Below are 17,127 nucleotides of genomic sequence, written 5' to 3'. Positions count from 1 at the left end.
TCCGTGTTTGGTATAATAATCCAAATGATGGAGGAGGAGGAGGAGGAGGAGGAGGAGGAGGAGGAGGAGGAGGAGGAGGAGGAGGAGGAGGAGGAGGAGAATGGAGCCACCAAGGGTCAGGACAAATTCTCTCCTCTTCTCTTAAAGATCAACAAAGACACTGCCAGATTAACATTTCCCAAGCAAATACAAATCTCTTGGTTTATTAAAACATCTCCTCTCTTTGCATTAAGAATTGTGCTCACAGTAACAAAAGACACCGACATTCAGAAATAAAAGGGAAGAAATAGCTGCATATACCATATCAAAACTGAATTCAGCAATGACAAGAACTTTGAACACCTCTTTCACTGCAAATAATAATAAGAGTTATTCTACGCGTGCCAGCCTTTGATAAGCTAGTACAACATTTCATTTCAAGGACTGAAACTATTCCAAACAGACATCATCCTGGCAGCGTTATTGCTTAGACGAAAGACAAAATTTGTGCAACGCTAGAGAGTTGAGAGAGGATTGCTTGTGTTTCCATCAGAACTTTCCTCTGTATTTATTCCTGATGGCAACATCTTGGTTGGGAGAACATGAATAGATCATGTCCTCTTAAAGGAGCTTGCCTGAGAGAGGCCCCGGTCACTTGGTCCCCGGTCTCCCAGAAAAATGCCAGGTTACCTGGATTACTGGAAGGGGCCCCACTGCTTTGTGGAGAAGAGGTAATGTAAACAGGGCAGATGTGGGTGAGCTGGGAATGTCAGTGCTGGTGTAAAATAAAGTAGAACCAGGAGGAAAATGGCCTGTAATCACTAGAACAGAGGTCCCCAACCCCCAGTCCGTGGATCGGTACTGGGCCACGGCTTGCCAGCAACCGGGCCGCACAAAGAAGCAAAGCCTCATCCGAGGGATGCAGGCAGCACACAAAACCAAGCCACTTCCGGTCTGTGGAAAAACATCTTTCCATGTAACCGGTCCCTGGTGCCCAAAAGGTTGGGGACCTCTGGGCTAGAACATACTGTAGCATCACATAAAACTCTGAAATCCTGCTATGGCAAGCCATGCCACCCTCAACCTATACTAGGAAAAGGCAACTGTAAAACTAGCCAGTGTTGCATTCACTGAATACATAATGTGTCCGCGACAGACAGGAAGCAGGAAAATCCTCCCTCCGTTTATTTGAACTTCCCTATCATTGTCATCATGATCTCAGGCTAGATCAAGGGGACCTGCATTATGCCCCAGTCGTAGACCTGAATTTCAGGTAGATTCTGCTGTTCCAGGGCTCTGGAGGCAATCATGGAGTCCACAAATGTCACACATTTTTTTAAAAAAAGAAAGAAAAAAAAGGTCCAACCAGAAAACAGCCTCAGCTGAATATCCATCATTGATACGGTGGATCAATCCCGTGGATCAATCCCGTGGATCAATCAATCTGCCCAATCAATAGAGTGGATTTTGTTTTCTCCTATCTCAAATCTCTCCCCTTTGCTGTTAGGATGGGACCTCTGTCTCACAGTGGAAAAACAGGCTGCTTGCTGAGGCCAGCCCATTCAAACGTGGCCCCTGGAAGGAAGGGCTGGTCCAGATGCAGACGAGACCTTCCCTCACAGGCACTCAACTGAGTCTGGGAAGGTCTCCTCCAGGGCAGTAGAGTCTGCCCCATCCAGCAGGCCATTGGATGGGAGGCTGATGGAGCTGGAGTCACAGGGGCAACTGGAAGGGGCTCCTTGCTGGCTGTTTGCCCTGCGCTGGAGGGAGGCACGGAAGTCGAGCAATAGCACCGCAAGGCGATAGAGCTGCAACATCACGATCAAAATATTCTTGGCTGCAAAAAACACGAGCATCTGGTTCACAACTTGAAAATAGCCCATCAGGATCAAGCGTACCACAAGGAAAGGGCCGTCTTGGATGAACAAGCTGATGCCGATGTTCCACAGATCAGCACTGTGTCTGCAGAGGAGCAGATGAAAAACCTTTGTGGACGAAGCTGCTCGATCACAGTTGAGATGTTGCACTAGAAGGAATTAAAAAAAAAAGAAAGAAAGAAAGCAAAGGGCATTTCTTTCAGGATGTTGAAACCCATGTCATAAATCATCCAAAGACAAAGTTGTCAGACCCAGCAGTGGTTTCTAAGCCAGGCTGAGCCTGTAGCACAGTTCATTCTTTAAATTGTGATTTCCTGACTAAATCACACTTAGCCAAGTTTACTGTTCACATTGTGATGGCTTATAAGCTGTAACTTACAAAACTAGAACCTTGTATGCATAAGGTCAGCATTTCCTAAGTAAATCAATTCTTTCTTTCTTTCTTTCTTTCTTTCTTTCTTTCTTTCTTTCTTTCTTTCTTTCTCTTTCTTTCTTTCTTTCTTTCTTTCTTTCTTTCTTCCTTTCTTTCTTTCTGTCTGTCTATCTATCTATCTATCTATCTATCTATCTATCTATCTATCTATCTATCTATCTATCTATCCATCATCTATTTATAGTTAAAGATGGATCTATTTCCTCATATTCCAACCTCCTTGGCCATCCCTGCATCTGCCCAAGGGTCTCTCCTTCTTTCTTCCACAAAGATGCCTCACCTGCCTTGGCCTTCAGACTGGCCTTTCCACTGTTCCACCCTGCAGGGACCAGCCCAAAGAAAGCCAGCTGAAGCAGCTTCTGAGCAGGAGGAAGGAGGATCATGTGAGGCTGAGCACAATCCTGGGGAAACATTGATGGGACCAACCTGCTAGATCCAGAGGGAATTGTAACATGCTCCAGGTCCACACGGCTAGAATTGCATATACCAGAGCATCCTTGTTCCTGGAAAAAGGAAAGGCAAGCGTTTTAGAAACAAGGCACTGGCACAATTAGGCCAGACACGTTGATTAGATTAAGGAGGTCTCCAGCTATGGAAAACTACAGTTAGTTTCTAGAACTCATAAATTATAGAACATGACCAGTGGGACGTGGGACATGACCACTGAAGTAAAGGCAAGGATTGTTGTGATTCAGGGTCAGCCCGTGGGTTCGGCAGTTGGGTCGGACAACTCAGAGGAGGAGGGGGGTGTTGAAGAGCTTGCTGATGAGAGCCCTCAGACAGGCCCCTCCAACCTGGTCACGACGGAGACCCAGCTGTGTGAGCCTGACAGCGTGGATGAAGATGACCCACAGCTGGCCCTGTTCAAGGACGCCCGACGCAGGAGGCAGTCAATCAGGAGTAAACAGAGGAAGGCAATGGGGCACCTCAGAAGGAGGCAGAGAGAAGCCACGCCCTGAACTGTATAAAAGGGGAATGCGTGGGAGGGCTGGTTTGCTGAAGGCAACCGCTTGAATAGTTCCTGTTTCATAGCTCCTGTTTCATGGTTGGTGTCTTGTTTTGCTCTGTTTTATGTTAATAAATTTGGCAGGCTTAATTCCAGCCTCTTGCCGTTTGTAAAGGGGTTGTCCCTGCCTTTTCTGCAGGGCCGGTAGCAGGCTGGTACAGAACAAGGATACAGAAAGCTTGAAGAGCATTCTCCAAAATGAAAAAGGCCTTCTGCAGTCACGACATAAGCCTAAGATTGAAAATCAGGCTTGTCAAGATGTTGTATTTTTTTCTATCCTGCTCTATCGAGTAGAGAGTTGGTCTCTGACAGAAGGCCACCTAAAGAGACTAGAAGCATTTGAAATGTGGATTTACAAGCGGCTGTTACGGATAAGCTGGGTTGACAAGATCAGAAACGAGGAGGTGATAAGCCGCCTGGGAAAGCCAAGGGAAATCATCAAAACAATTAAAAAATGAAAGTTAGAATATTTCGGACATGTGATGCGACACCCAGAAAAATACGGCCTACTTCATTTAATCCTCCAGGGAAAGACTGAAGGCAAAGGAGGTCCAGGCAAAAGAAGAACATCATGGCTTCAAAATCTAAGGGACTGGTCTGGACAGTGGCATAGCGTGGGGGGTGCAGGGGGGGCCGGCTGCACCGGGCGCAACATCTGGGGGGGGCGCTCGCACTCGCAGCTCTCTGCCCCTGCCTGGCTCACTCACTCTCTCTCACTGCAGTGCTGGCTGTGTGAATCCGATCCAAGCCGCCGGGTTGCCGCCCACTGTGGAGGGGGGGTGCCAGGCGTGCGGTGCGGTGTTGGGAGAGAGTGAGGGACTATCTGGGGGAGGGACAGTGCAGCGGCCGGGTGCTTGCCCCGGGTGCTGACAATCCACGCTACGCCACTGGGTCTGGACAAAACTCAGCAGCACTTTTTTCCTGCGGCTGCTGATAAAAACAGGATCTTCAACATGATCGCCAATGTCCGATAACAGATGTGGCACAAGATGAAGAAGAATTCATAAAATGGGAGTGAGGAATATTGTGGGTTGGAAATAACGAAACTGGGTGAAGGAAATAAGTTTAAAGTTATTTTACTGTACCAAATCATCAATTTTACTGTATAATAGCAGACCAAACTCCAGAAAACGAAACTTCCCATCTGCTGGAGAATAAATTATCTGTATCTCTGTATTTTAACTTGTCTTACTGCCTTGAGTTAAATGAGTTAAAGCCAGTTTTATGGCACCGCTTTTTGAAAAAGCGTGACTAGAGCTAACAAGGACTAAATGCCAGTGACGGCAGAAGATTTCATTTGAGAGTAATAGGAAAAAAATAGCATTGCCTTTTCATAAGAATAAAGATTTCATCTTCCCCTTTTACAAGCCTTTGAAACAGTTAGATTCACCATCCTATCATCCTGGCTTATTCCCAAGTATTGCACGTGTAAGGAAAATCGGGCAGTGGGGCAGCAGGCGACAGCTGGACAGGAGGGCCGACGGACGGAAGGGCAGGCCGTCTCCTCTGTTGTGGGTGCAGCTGCAGGGCCGAGAGCGCCTGAGCCCTACCGGACGTTCTCTATCTCCAGGGTTTCGCTGGTGAACTCAAGGATGTCTGCGGCGGTGCCCACGAAGAGCAGCAGCAGCTGAGACAGCTGGTCCCTGGTGATCTCCCCACCGATGGGAAGCAGCCAGCGGCCCAGGATGAGGAGCAGCAGGAAAGTCTGGTGGAGGCTCAGCGTCCAGATGGGCTCACACATTTTGGAGAGCGTGTTGACAAATTCCTGGGCCTGTTGCAGCTGCAGCAAAAGCAAACGTCAGAAAGCAGAAAAGCGAGGGCAGGGGAGGCAGAGAGGAGGGTTTCTTTGGAGAAAGGGCTTCTGGTCCTTGCCCACCGCGCACACCTGTGCGGGTAAGGGGGGGGCGGGAATTGAATCCAAGACTCTTTTCCCATCTCCCCCAGTTGCCAGAGGAAATTATCTATTAGCTCTTACGCAATTGGCTCTCCTGAGCCTGGTTTTACTTTTATGGAAAAAGATGTTTATCATTTCAGTGCTCCTTGTGGGCATGCCTAACGTGGGGATGGTTTTAATCCCATCTAGTATCTCTGGGACCGCACCGGTGCAATTCTATTTTCTTGCTGCTCCCCCAAGGCCGTCGTTGTTGTGGAAATATATTTTAACTCAAAAAAAAAATAAATAAATCCAAATTGTGATTATGAGATATCAACCACCACCTCCATATTTACCTTTTCCATTATGTTGTTGGCTGTGGTCTCATTTCTGGGTCGGACTTTTTCACCGTGGTTCTTCACAAGCTGCTCATATTCATTGGGACAAAGCTGCAATAAAAACCCAGCTTCAGCTCTGGTCCTGCACAGACCTGATATGGAAGGGCCCCAAAGATTCCCCTTTGACAGTTCACTGGCTCCCCAAAGCCTTGGAGGGGCCCCCTTGCTCTGGACAATCCATATGGGGTTAAAGCAGCGAGGAAGAAGATGCAGTGGGAATCCAGGGAGAAGCGATTCAGATCAGCCTAGACCCACTGAAAAGCACTCACCCATTCCCCTTAGGTGAAATACAGAAAGGCTTCCTATCAAGAAGACACATGACTCTGAAGAAGACAAGTACACCTGACCAGAATATTAGATCTTGCTCTATTTTGGGCCTCCAGCTCTTTGCCTAGAAGTGGTGTTCCACCTCACACATTCTAACCTGGTACCTTGCTTCCCTGGGTTGGCATGTGCATTCCTGGGTTTGATTTAATTTAATTTAATTTAATTTATTAATATTTCTATACCGCCCTTCTCCCAAAGGACTCAGGGCGGTGTACAGGGCAAGAATAAAACACAGAAATTACAAAAGATAAAAAGATTTACTGACTGCAGACAAGTCAGTAAATTTTTGTCACTCTTGGTCCAACTATCTGCAAATGACATGGGGAGCAATGCATCAGCTTGGGGCAGGTGAAGGTCCAGTCCGGGGACCCCCGATAAGCCCTATGAATGTGTCTTCCCTTCACCCACTGGCTCCAGTACTTTGAATCTGCCCTTGGAAGGCAGCTACTAAATAAGCATCTTATTCTCAAATGAAGGTGTGTGAACGATGTGCAAAGGGAGGCACCACTCCAATCAACTTTGAAAACTTCATGCAAATAAATGAATCCCTTGACCTGAGCTGCAAAACTTTCTCTGATGTTAAATCCCCTTAAACCCGAGTAGAAAACATCCTTCCAGGCCTGAGGATCTCCTATGGACCTTGAGTGGCAGCACTTCAAGCCCCAAGGCAGAGAGTAACTACACTCTTCCCTCCTCCATGGCTTAAGCTGTGCCTCTGCTTGGGACTGGGCGCCCCTGAACTGAAAGCATTTTGCTGCTATGTACACAGGACCTGCACGGCTAGGCTGCCCATGGCTCACTTATGCAAGGAAGATGTAGCAGAGTGAAAACAACTGGACAATCTTTGCATTGTGCCATAATTCTCCTGTTGGTGTGACTTCAGTGAATTGGTCAGAATATTAAGCTAATGTTATACAATTCCACAGTCCTACTTAGACGCAACTGCTGTATTGAATGTGCAATGCCAATGAGCCATGACTTGGGGACATTCGTGCAACTGGGGCTGGTAGCGTGTACTAAAACGGCAGCAGGAGAAATGCAAATGAAACACAAAATGCCCCCTTGAAAGGTAATCTAACAAGTGACCGTGCATGAGCATCGCACTCCCTGAAATCTCGGAGGGTGAGATGGATGACCTGCTACAAGGAAGGCCAAAGTCCTCCTAGTTTGCTATACTCTTAAATTCTTTCTGCGTGAGAAAAGAAGGTGTGTTTTTGCGATTGCTGATGCCAAACCTGTTTCTTTCACAGGAGGAAAATCCAGATGATGCATCTGGATACACTTAGGCAACTTTTAGAACCGAGGCTGGGTCTAATGAAGGAACTAAAAAAGAACCATCCAGTCTAACAAAAACTGGACTGTGCAACTAGAACCATCACACATCTGGATAATCTCCCCTTTCTCGGTGGCATTTATTCAGCCGGGGTGCTGATGTGGGGAGTTGACAACTCACATCCTTCAAGGTGCACCGAAAAATGTCGCCGTATTGTTGCCTAATTCTAAATGAATCCATACCCCAGCTAGAAAGCCCAGAGGAAGCTGCTTCTTGAATTCATGATATAAAAACACAGTTAAAAAAGGTAAAGGTAAAGGTTTCCCCACACATGCGTGCTAGTCGTTTCCGACTCTAGGGGCCGGTGCTCATCTCCGTTTCAAAGCCGAAGAGCCAGCGCTTGTCCGAGGACGTCTCCGTGGTCATGTGGCCGGCATGACTAGCACGGAACGCTGTTACCTTCCCACCGTAGTAGTCCCTCTTTTTCTACTTGTATTTTTACATGCTTTCAAACTGCTAGGTGGGCAGAAGCTGGGACGAGTAACAGGCGCTCACTCTGCTACGCGGCACTCGGGATTTGACCCGCCAGACTGCCGACCTTCTGATTGACAGGCTCAGCGTCCTAACCCACTGAGCCACCATGTCCCTTTTAAAAATACAGTAACTGATGCCCAAATTGGCTTCCAGGCAGCTTGGTTTTCATTGCCCAAGCAGTTTCCCTCCTTCTCTGTCATGTATAGTAAGAAACCACAGAACCAGTACCTGATTTTTAGGCTGAAGTTCCAGAATCCACAATGAGGGCACTATGCTGATGAGATAGAGAAAGATCGGGGGTGAAAACCTGAGAAAGGACAAAAAATGTTGGGTTCAGTACACTGAGAAGCCATTACAGAATTCACTGTCAAAACACTGAAGGGATAAGCGGGGTGTCCGAGGCCCTGGGACGGGTGTGGACATTCGTAAGCCCACAGCTGGTGTCCACTAGATTTCCCGTCGCCTAGCAGAATTTTGAAAAAGCCTCTCTTGGAAACAGGCAGGTGGTAAAGCGGCAAGAACAGAGGCAGCCAGTAAAACCTCGGGACTTCCAGCTCTCCAAAGGACCCAGCAGCTTGCTTAGAATATAAGCGGCAGCTCCACGTTTTCTCGGAAGAAAAGGCCGCGCGGAAGAAAGGAAGCTGCAATGGGGCTGGTTGTGGGCTTTTTGAATGGAGCTGTGGGGCCATTTTGTCAGCTGGAAATGGACGGTGAGTAGTCGTTGACACCCCCCCACACACACCTCTTCCACAGCCTGCAATTGAAACCACAAACATGTCGGCCACCCAAACTCTTTGGGGACCCTTTGCAGGAGGAACAGAGGGAAGGAAAAATCCACTGCTCCCCCTCCCTGGCTTACGCATGGCTTCCAACCTTTGCAAAGGGAGGCAGCGTTTAGACGGGGCGAATGCCCCCTTGCTTGCCTTCGCCCCACCCTTCGCAGCACTTCCAAAGCAGCAGCCCTGCCTGTTCTTCCAAGCGAGACAGGATCCTTCCTGCATCCTCCAGAAGGCAGGAGCAGAGGAACCGAAATCAAGCTGGTTCCCTAGCTGCATGTGAGGAAGGGGCTGGTCCAAGGGTGGGTGGGTGGGGGAAGGGCTGCTCAGGAGTTAGAGGCGACCTGTGGACTCCCAGATTGCAACTTGTGGTCTCAACGTTTGAAACGCCCTGCTGGAGGGTCCCAGAGCTTTTATTTGTGGGATTCCTCAACCTTCCTCTTTTCTAGAAAAGCAAGAAAGAGGGGAAGGCAAAAAGGGAGGCGAATTTACAACTCTCTACATAGAAATTCCCTATCCAGCCTGTCAGTGAGAAAATTGTAGCACAGACATGTTTCCATTGTGGAATCATGGAAGATTGGGTGGGTGGGGGGGACACTTTGCAAGCTGCATGAGTGAGGCTGGTCTGGATGCTGAGCCCCACCAGGGTTTCTGCCTCCTCAACCCGGTCCAGCTGGCTGCAAGCGAAGCTGATCTAAACAGGCGTCTTTCACTAAGGGCTTCTCTTCTCTCGCTGCATCATTGAGAGGTGGAGATGCCTCGTGAAAACATTTTTGGCCCGGCTCTGCATTCCTCCTTCCGGGATCCTCATTAAAAGTGACTGTAACACCACCTTCCAGCCTTTTTTGTTAAGGAGGGGAGCAGAAATAACGTCATGGTCGTTTTATATTTCTGTGAAGTGCTGAGTGGGGGAGAGGAGAGTGGGGGAGAGGAGGCATGTAGAGTAACCTGCCTGGGAATTGAACAGGCTGGTCCCAGCATCTACCGGCCTTGGTTTCCTCAGAAAGGCAAGCAAGATGTCTGGAAGGGAGAAAGCTCAACGGGGATCTGAAGAAATACTCTGGAAGAAATACTGATCCCAGAAAAACAGCAGGGTGAGGTCCATGTGATCAGCAGGAATCAAGCACCTCTAAAGGAGCCCCAATGACATGACATCCTCGATCGCACGAATGACATGGCACAGTGATGTCATGGTGCCACGTGCCTCCCATTACCCCAGTTTCATGGATACCTGTTAAGGTAACGGTAAAGGTTCCCCCGCACATGCGTGCTAATCATTTCCAACTCTAGGGGCCGGTGCTCATCTCCATTTCAAAGCCAAAGAGCCAGTGCTTGTCCAAGGACGTCTCCGTGGTCATGTGGCCGGCATGACTAGATGCCAAAGGCGCACGGAACGCTGTTAACTTCCCACCGTAGTTTTGAACTGCTAGGTTGGCAGAAGCTGGGATGAGTAACAGGCGCTCACTCTGTTACGCGGCACTCAGGATTCGACCTGCCAAACTGCCGATCTTCTGATCGACAAGCTCAGCGTTCTAACCCACTGAGCCACCGCGTCCCCTATGCATACCTGTATCAATTGGGACTTCAGGTGGCCACAGTAGGATATAGCAAGCTCAATGATTATCAAGTTAAGTAATTTTTCTGCTGCTGCAATGATTCTTCCTCCAGTCGTGTTTAAAAGTATAATTCAGCAGCAAAGTTAGAGGGTGCAGAGAAGGAAGGAAGGACCACAAGGAAGAGGATGGTCCATGACCACAGGTGGTAGAGCAACACCAGCCTGTGACAGAAAGATGAAAGATAGGCTGCATCCGAAAGGGCAGGAATTGCTTTTACAAAAAGAAAGACAAGGATGTTTTCCTAGACATTTGGGTACACCCTGCTTCCAAGATGGCTGAGATGGCCATGGGAAGAACCTCTTTCTCTGGGTGATATCTGCTGAACGGTGGTCCATATCCAGACCTCTGTGCCTCAGGTTGACCCTTCAGCCATGACTCTAAGTTAGACAAGATGGCATTTTGCAGAGAAGATACAATTCAAAGACCTCCTGGTTGATGTTCAGACATTCAGTCATTTCTGACTTGGGACCTTGTCAAAACTATCTGTCTGTAACAGCACCCTGAGTGCTTGGGATCCCCTGCTGGTCCCTAGACAGGCTGCCTGGCCATCGTGTTCTTCCCAGCCTCTTTCTTGACTGCCTCTGAATCCATTAAGCACCTTCTCCGTTCTCACCTTTGCCTTGTTGTGAGCCTCAACTATCATCGTGGAACATCCAGCCAACAGGAGCTCTGAGGAGTCCATGCTGAGGGAGCCATTTTTATCTTCCCTCCACCCAGGATCAGTATTTTTGTCATTATGCTATTTATGACTGCGACTTTTTAGATTTTTATCAGTTTTATACTGGCTATTGTGTGACATCCAAAGCCTCCTTTGTGGGGAGATGGGTGGCTATGCAAGTGTGTTTAATAAATAAATACATTGAATGAATAAATACAATTCTCTGTCCAAAATATCTCAGCTTTAACTTTCATTAAACAGCTCGGCTTTGCACCATCTGGCACTGACTGTTGATTATTCTAGTTGTCCAAGATAATCTCAATGATTTCTCAAGCCACCAGTAAAAGGCATACTTGGTAGATGATAGTAAATACTTCAATACTTAACTGTCTATTGGAACAGTTTGAATTTAAACTTCAAAGAGGTCAACCCAGATACGAATCCAAGAACTCTGAAGCTTTTCTCAAACAAAAGAGTAGGACACATCGTCAAATAGAAGGAATAGAAGGAGCCTGTATAATTGGTTGGAATTCAAAGGGTTCTTGCTGGACAGGCAGTTTGATGCTGGATTGGAGTTTTCAAATGAACCTGCATCACCAGTGAGAGAGGTGGAGAATAATGCACGGAAGAGTCCATTTTCCGTCAGAAGCACGCCAGTTCCTGACCTGGGTGACTGAGCTGCTGCTCAAAGGACAATCACCAAAAGCCTGAGCGCATCTCTTGAAGGCTCCCCATCCTACTCACACCTGGGCCTCTCTCCACAAAGCAGAGGCGTTCAGTCTGGGAGGGGGAGAGAAGAAATGGATCCCTTCCATTAATCAGGGTTGCTCCTGGAGTCTGGGTCACAGAGAAGACAGGGACAAGACTTTACCCAGGAGCTCCATCAGCAGAATCGTCGTTAGACCTTCTCAACTCTTGAATTGAACACCGTCAAAACCAAGGAAAACCTGTACATAACAAGGAACACCTCTTGGAGATGACTTTGGTGTGACGCAGGCATAACCCGCAGGACTAAAGCAAAGCACGGGTGCCTTTGGCATGTCTGCCTAATAGGCTGGTCCAGAGCAGGGCGGTCAGGTTTGATTAGGACTGCCCAGGCAAAGTGGGAGAACGGTCAAAACTATCTTGGCCTTTTCCAGTCTGCCTCAGCCAAGGGATGGTGGCTGTTCTGCAAAGGCGGAGATATCAGCTGGAGATAATACATTTAGTTCTTGCCCCATCAGAGCCCCACACAAATCGTTGATTTGTTTGGCCCGGGGAGGAGAAGGAAGTGGATTCATTTATCATTTCAGAGGCCTGCAGTCTTGTAAGTTTTGAGAACTCTGGCCTATGGGAATAGCAGTTCCACATATAAGAACAGCCTTTCAGTATGCAGAGGCGGATAAGTTTGAAAACAGGAAGCCGCGCAGACCATCTGCCTCCCATCCTGAAAGGACACCTTTGTTCTCCTTGCAGAGACGATGTGATCCTTTTCCCTGCTGAAAAGTTGAACCAGAGTTTCAGAAGAAGGACTACAAGTCCGTCTCGATGCTGTTGAGATCAGAAGTCAAGAATCTTTCCGCTTTGGGGGGAAAATAGGTCACTTTCCCGCTCCACTTTTTTCTTCTCCTGTCCTGTTTTTAGCAGCACAGTTTTGCCACCCGCAGTGAGACATCAGAGGCATCAGTGTCTCCAGAGTTGGCTTTGCAGCTGTGACTTACAACTATGTGGCTTTTCTTTTGATGAACATTGTCAAGCTATATTCCTTTGAGAGGGGTTGAAACTGCCCTCAGCATTTAGCGCCAATCTCTCCAAGCTGGCAGTCTCTCCGTGCAAAATTCCGGCCAGCAGAAGGTTGCAATCTGAGCATCCGCTGGGCACTCGATTAATAAATGTCTTGTCATTTCAACTTCAATGTGTAGTTTGAGCTGAGAAACTGACTTGCCACTGTTCTGTTGGTGCTCTCCAACAGGGCTCCCGTTAGGGCCCTTCTTGTGAGTCACCAGTTCATTCATCCACTCATACATTCATTCATTCACTCACTCATTCATTTTTTTTTTTAAAATGGAAGCCAAATAACTGGTGTCTGAAGCCACCGTCCTCCCAGCTGAGCACAGCCTGGTTCTGCCGAAGAGGTTCTGCTTGTCTTTTCCAGCTCCTGCTGCTTCTCACCACCCCAGGACAAGAGAAGTCCAGTCACAGGCCAAGCTTCTTCAGCCAGAGAGGCTGTTAGTCACACCCACAAACACGTGTCGGTCACTTCCACAGAGGGTCTTCTCCACTTTTTGTACCCAGAGTTGCACCGGGGCTGTACCGCTGCTCTCCACAGCGCTTAAGCAAACGCCGAGGGCTTCCCTCATGGCAAAAGTCACCCAAGCGCCAGCAGCCCGCCCCAGCGGGCAGAGAAGAAGAGGTCCTGTCTCGGAAACCCCGCCAGGAGGAAGAAGAGAAGGGAGGGAGGGAAGCCTTGGTGGAGCAGTGGGCTAATGCCTCCTTAAGTAACACCAGCTGCCTGCAGGTTCGCATCCCACCAGGCTCAAGGCTGACTCAGCCTTCCATCCTTCCGAGGTAGGTAAAAATGAGGACCCAGATTGTTGGGGGCAATTAAGCTGACTTTGTAAAAATGCCGCTTGGGGTGTGTGTGTGTGTGTGTGAAAGCCCTAACAAGCAGGCATATACATAGAAGGAAGGCTATTGCTAAGCACATTTGATTTGTGCTTCTTAGATTGTAAGCCGCCCTGAGTCTTCAGAGAAGGGCGGGATATAAATGGGATTTTTTTTTTAAAAAAAAAAACTGCTAGAATTCCCCAGCCGGCCTGCTGGAATTCTGGAAGTTGAAGTAATAATTAAAAAAAAAAAGCCAAGAGAAGAGAAGACCAAAGAACCGGAGCCCCGGCGGGACCTGCCACGCTCGCTCACCATTTGTAGCCTCTTCCCCGCTTCAGCTTGAGCGTCAGCGCCGTTTCCAGGCACAGCAAGAGGTTCAGCAGCGCCAGCAGCCAGTACTTGCCCTCCTTCGTCGCCTCGGTCACCCGCCAGACGCCCAGCAGCGAGTGCAGGGCGAAGAGCAGCCGGCTGACCAGCGCGTTCAGCAGCACCAGCGCCTCCATCCTCTCCTGCCCGGCCGGACGCCACGCTTCTCTCTCTCTCCGCGCAGAGGGTCCCGCGGAGCGCAAAAGAGCCCGGCCTCCTCGTCCTTCCCCCCACCCCTACCTCCCTTCCCCGGACTTCCTGAAAGGGGATGGGGGGGTGTGTGGGGGGGGGGAAACGAGGGCGGGGAGGACAAGCTGAGCCAGACGGCCGCAGGCGGGGGGTTCCCACTGCCCCTCCGGCGCGCCAGGGCTGCAAGGAGCGGCGAGGTTCCCACCCCCGTCGGGCGGGCTGTGGCTCTGCTGGGGAGGGGAGGCGAGCCCGTCCCGTGCAACATCCCGGCCAGCCAAGTCTCCCTTAGGGCAAGGGTCTTCAAACTTGGCCCTTTTATGACTTGTGGACTTCAACTCCCAGAATTCCTCAGCCAGCCCTTCGGCGCCCTCCGGCACTGCACCCTCCTTGGCAGCCTCAAAGGCAGGGGTCTTCAAACTTGGCCCTTTTATGACTTATGGACTTCAACTCCCAGAATTTCTTAGCCAGCATACCTGGCTGAGGAATTCTGGGAGTTGAAGTCCACAAGTCATAAAAGGGCCAAGTTTGAAGACCTCTGCCTTAGGGGCTTGCGTGGGCTTCGCATCGGGGGGACTCTCCCCGAAAAGGGCAGCCCCGCGGGCAAACTCTCTTTTCACAGGCAGGAGGGTCAGGGAACCCTTCGGGGAATCTCACAGACACACGCACGCAACTTTGGCTGGACGTGAGTGTGGGTGCAAGGCCACCTGGCCGCTCCCACAGATGAGCAGATCTGGATGTCTCCTCAAGCAAGCCTTGAGATAAAGGCCGGCTGGGATTGTTCCAGGATCCCCAGACATTCGGTGGTTGAAACCACCTCAGTTGCAGCATCTCCCGCAAATCCACCAGGATTTGACCAAGGCAACGCTGGGAAAATGGCCAGCAATCCAGCAGAAACTGCTGGTTCTTACCTGAGATGTTAGCATCCTTGGCCCTCAGGAGGACAAGTGCCAGACAGACTCTTCTCAGACATCTGGATGGGAGACCCATTTCTGCAAGAACACCAGTATGTCTTTGAGATCTCCAGGAGTTAAGCTCTACTTAAAGGAGACCCTATCTTCTACAGCAGAGGTCTCCAACCTTTGCCGGCACCAGGGACTGCTTCCGTGGAGAAAGTTTTTTCCACGGACCGGAGAGTGCGTGGTTTTGTGTGCTACCTGCATCCCACGGATGGGGCTTTGCTTGTTTGTGTGGACCGGTTGTTGGCATGCCACGGCCCGGTACTGGTCCGTGGTCCAGGGGTTATGGACCCCTGTTCTACAGGACCCAGTCTATTCTTTCAAGGGCAGATCCTTTCCTTAGACCAGTGTTACACAACGTTGGCAACTTTAACATGTGTGGACTTCAACTTCCAGAATTCCAGCAGGCCGGCTGGGGAATTCTAGCAGTTTTTTTTAATCCCATTTATATCCCACCCTTCTCTGAAGACTCAGGGCGGCTTACAATCTAAAGCACAAATCAATGTGCTTAGCAATAGCCTTCATTCTATGTATATGCCTGCTTATTAGGGCTTTCGCCCCCCCCCCCCCAAGCGGCATTATTACAAAGTCAGCTTATTGCCCCCAACAATCTGGGTCCTCATTTTTACCTACCTCGGAAGGATGGAAGGCTGAGTCAACCTTGAGCCTGGTGGGATGCGAACCTGCACTAATTGCAGGCAGCTGGTGTTACTTAAGGAAGCATTAGCCCACTGCTCCACCAAGGCTCAAGTTGAAGTCCATACATCTTAAAGTTGTCATGGTTGAGAAATGCTGCCCTAGACCCAAACAAGCTAATGGAGCAGCAACATGGACTCTCCATATGGAGTCGGGCTCAAAACTGGGATTCATTTAGCAACCTCAGAGCTGAGTGTCAATGCTGCTAACATTGGATGTTCTTGCTTGACAACATAGGGAGGTGTAGCCTTTTTCTTTAACCTGTATGTTACTTTTAGAGTTAGAATTAGTGGACGCTAGGGGGAGTAGGGAGAATGTATCTCAAGACTGTTTGTAATAAGAGAAGATAAGAATTGGCGGGTTGAAGAAGGGAGGGAAAGTTTGCATTTTAAATTAATTGGAGAATGTGATTTATGACGTTTAATTAAGGGAGGGAATTGTGCTTTGATACGATGTGTTTGGGGGGGGAGAATTCAGATCTTGGCTTCCACCATGTATCTGTTGAAGCTATGCTACTCTATTAAAAGATTCTTTAAGGTAAACAATGCCTTTTTTAAAAAAAATAAAATTTTAATCCCATTTATATCCCGCCCTTCTCCGAAGACTCAGGGCGGCTTACAATCTAAGAAGCACAACTCAATGTGCTTAGCAATAGCCTTCATTCTATGTATATGCCTGCTTATTAGGGCTTTCGCCCCCCCCAGCGGCATTTTTACAAAGTCAGCTTATTGCCCCCAACAATCTGGGTCCTCATTTTGAAGTTCTTTGAAGTACTGCATTTGTCGGAACCATGACACTGAGCTCTTTAAAGTATATGTCATCTGTACCTACCTGTGCGAAGACAGAGAACCTGTCTGGGGAATGGGGGGGGAGCAAAACAGAGCAGTGGGTGGCACACATCTAAATTTGTAGGGGACCCCTGTTACTTCCAGCTGGTGGTGACGATTCTCTTCTTATTTTCCTTCTCCCTTTTTTTTCTACCCCCATCCACACTGGGCTGCAACGATCTCAGGTTTTTCATCACTTCTCTAGAAGTAAATATTTTGTTAAATTAAGGTGAGGGGAGGGGACCACAGTTGCTATTAGGAGTTTGGGAAAGATGCTGTTGAGCACCAACTTGCCAGTACAGGGCTGCGACTCCCCCTTGAAGATTTTCTGAGGATTAAAATTTTATATCCCCAAACTTTTTTTTTTGAAGTCTTCCACTTTCTCTACTATTAGTAGCTGAGTTAATAACACATGTTCCTGGAGGATTACAGTCAGTGATCAAGAAAATTAGATGTTGTTTGAATTTAATTTAGGTATATAAAGCTGCTACAGTAATTTACAACTTTGATAGTTAATATTTAATAAGCTGGTTCTTCAAAGAATCCTCTCAGTAATTGTCTTGAAATGCTACCCCCAGAAGTCATTTATATTTTCTAGCTGGAAAACCTGTTTGTCAACTCATTTGGCTTGATATGAAGTGTCTGATGAAGATGACAGGCTGGTTTCCTTATATCCAACGTGTCATGAGGTGCTCGAGGAGAAGGCTCGGCAAAGATCTCTGGCAAAGAAGATGCTGCTGGTCTCTTGTTCTCATGG

At 48.5% G+C, this 17,127-nt stretch overlaps 1 protein-coding gene across 1 annotated transcript; it reads right to left on the bottom strand.

The window, feature by feature from the left end:
* Positions 1-1,595: 1,595 nt before the first annotated feature.
* On the bottom strand, positions 1,596-13,839 carry TMEM26 (transmembrane protein 26; the record flags this gene model as incomplete). The annotated part of the gene is made up of 6 exons (XM_083364905.1): positions 1,596-2,005; positions 2,716-2,792; positions 4,846-5,075; positions 5,525-5,617; positions 7,929-8,007; positions 13,649-13,839. 6 exons carry the CDS (start codon positions 13,837-13,839, stop codon positions 1,596-1,598), a joined length of 1,080 nt encoding a protein of 359 aa, XP_083221031.1.
* Positions 13,840-17,127: the final 3,288 nt, after the last annotated feature.

Source organism: Vipera ursinii (genome assembly GCF_947247035.1).
Source record: "Vipera ursinii genome assembly, chromosome: 5".
Lineage (NCBI taxonomy): Eukaryota > Metazoa > Chordata > Lepidosauria > Squamata > Viperidae > Vipera > Vipera ursinii.
The sequence above is the reverse complement of the archived record's forward strand: the minus strand, read 5'-3'. Positions and strand labels throughout refer to the sequence as shown.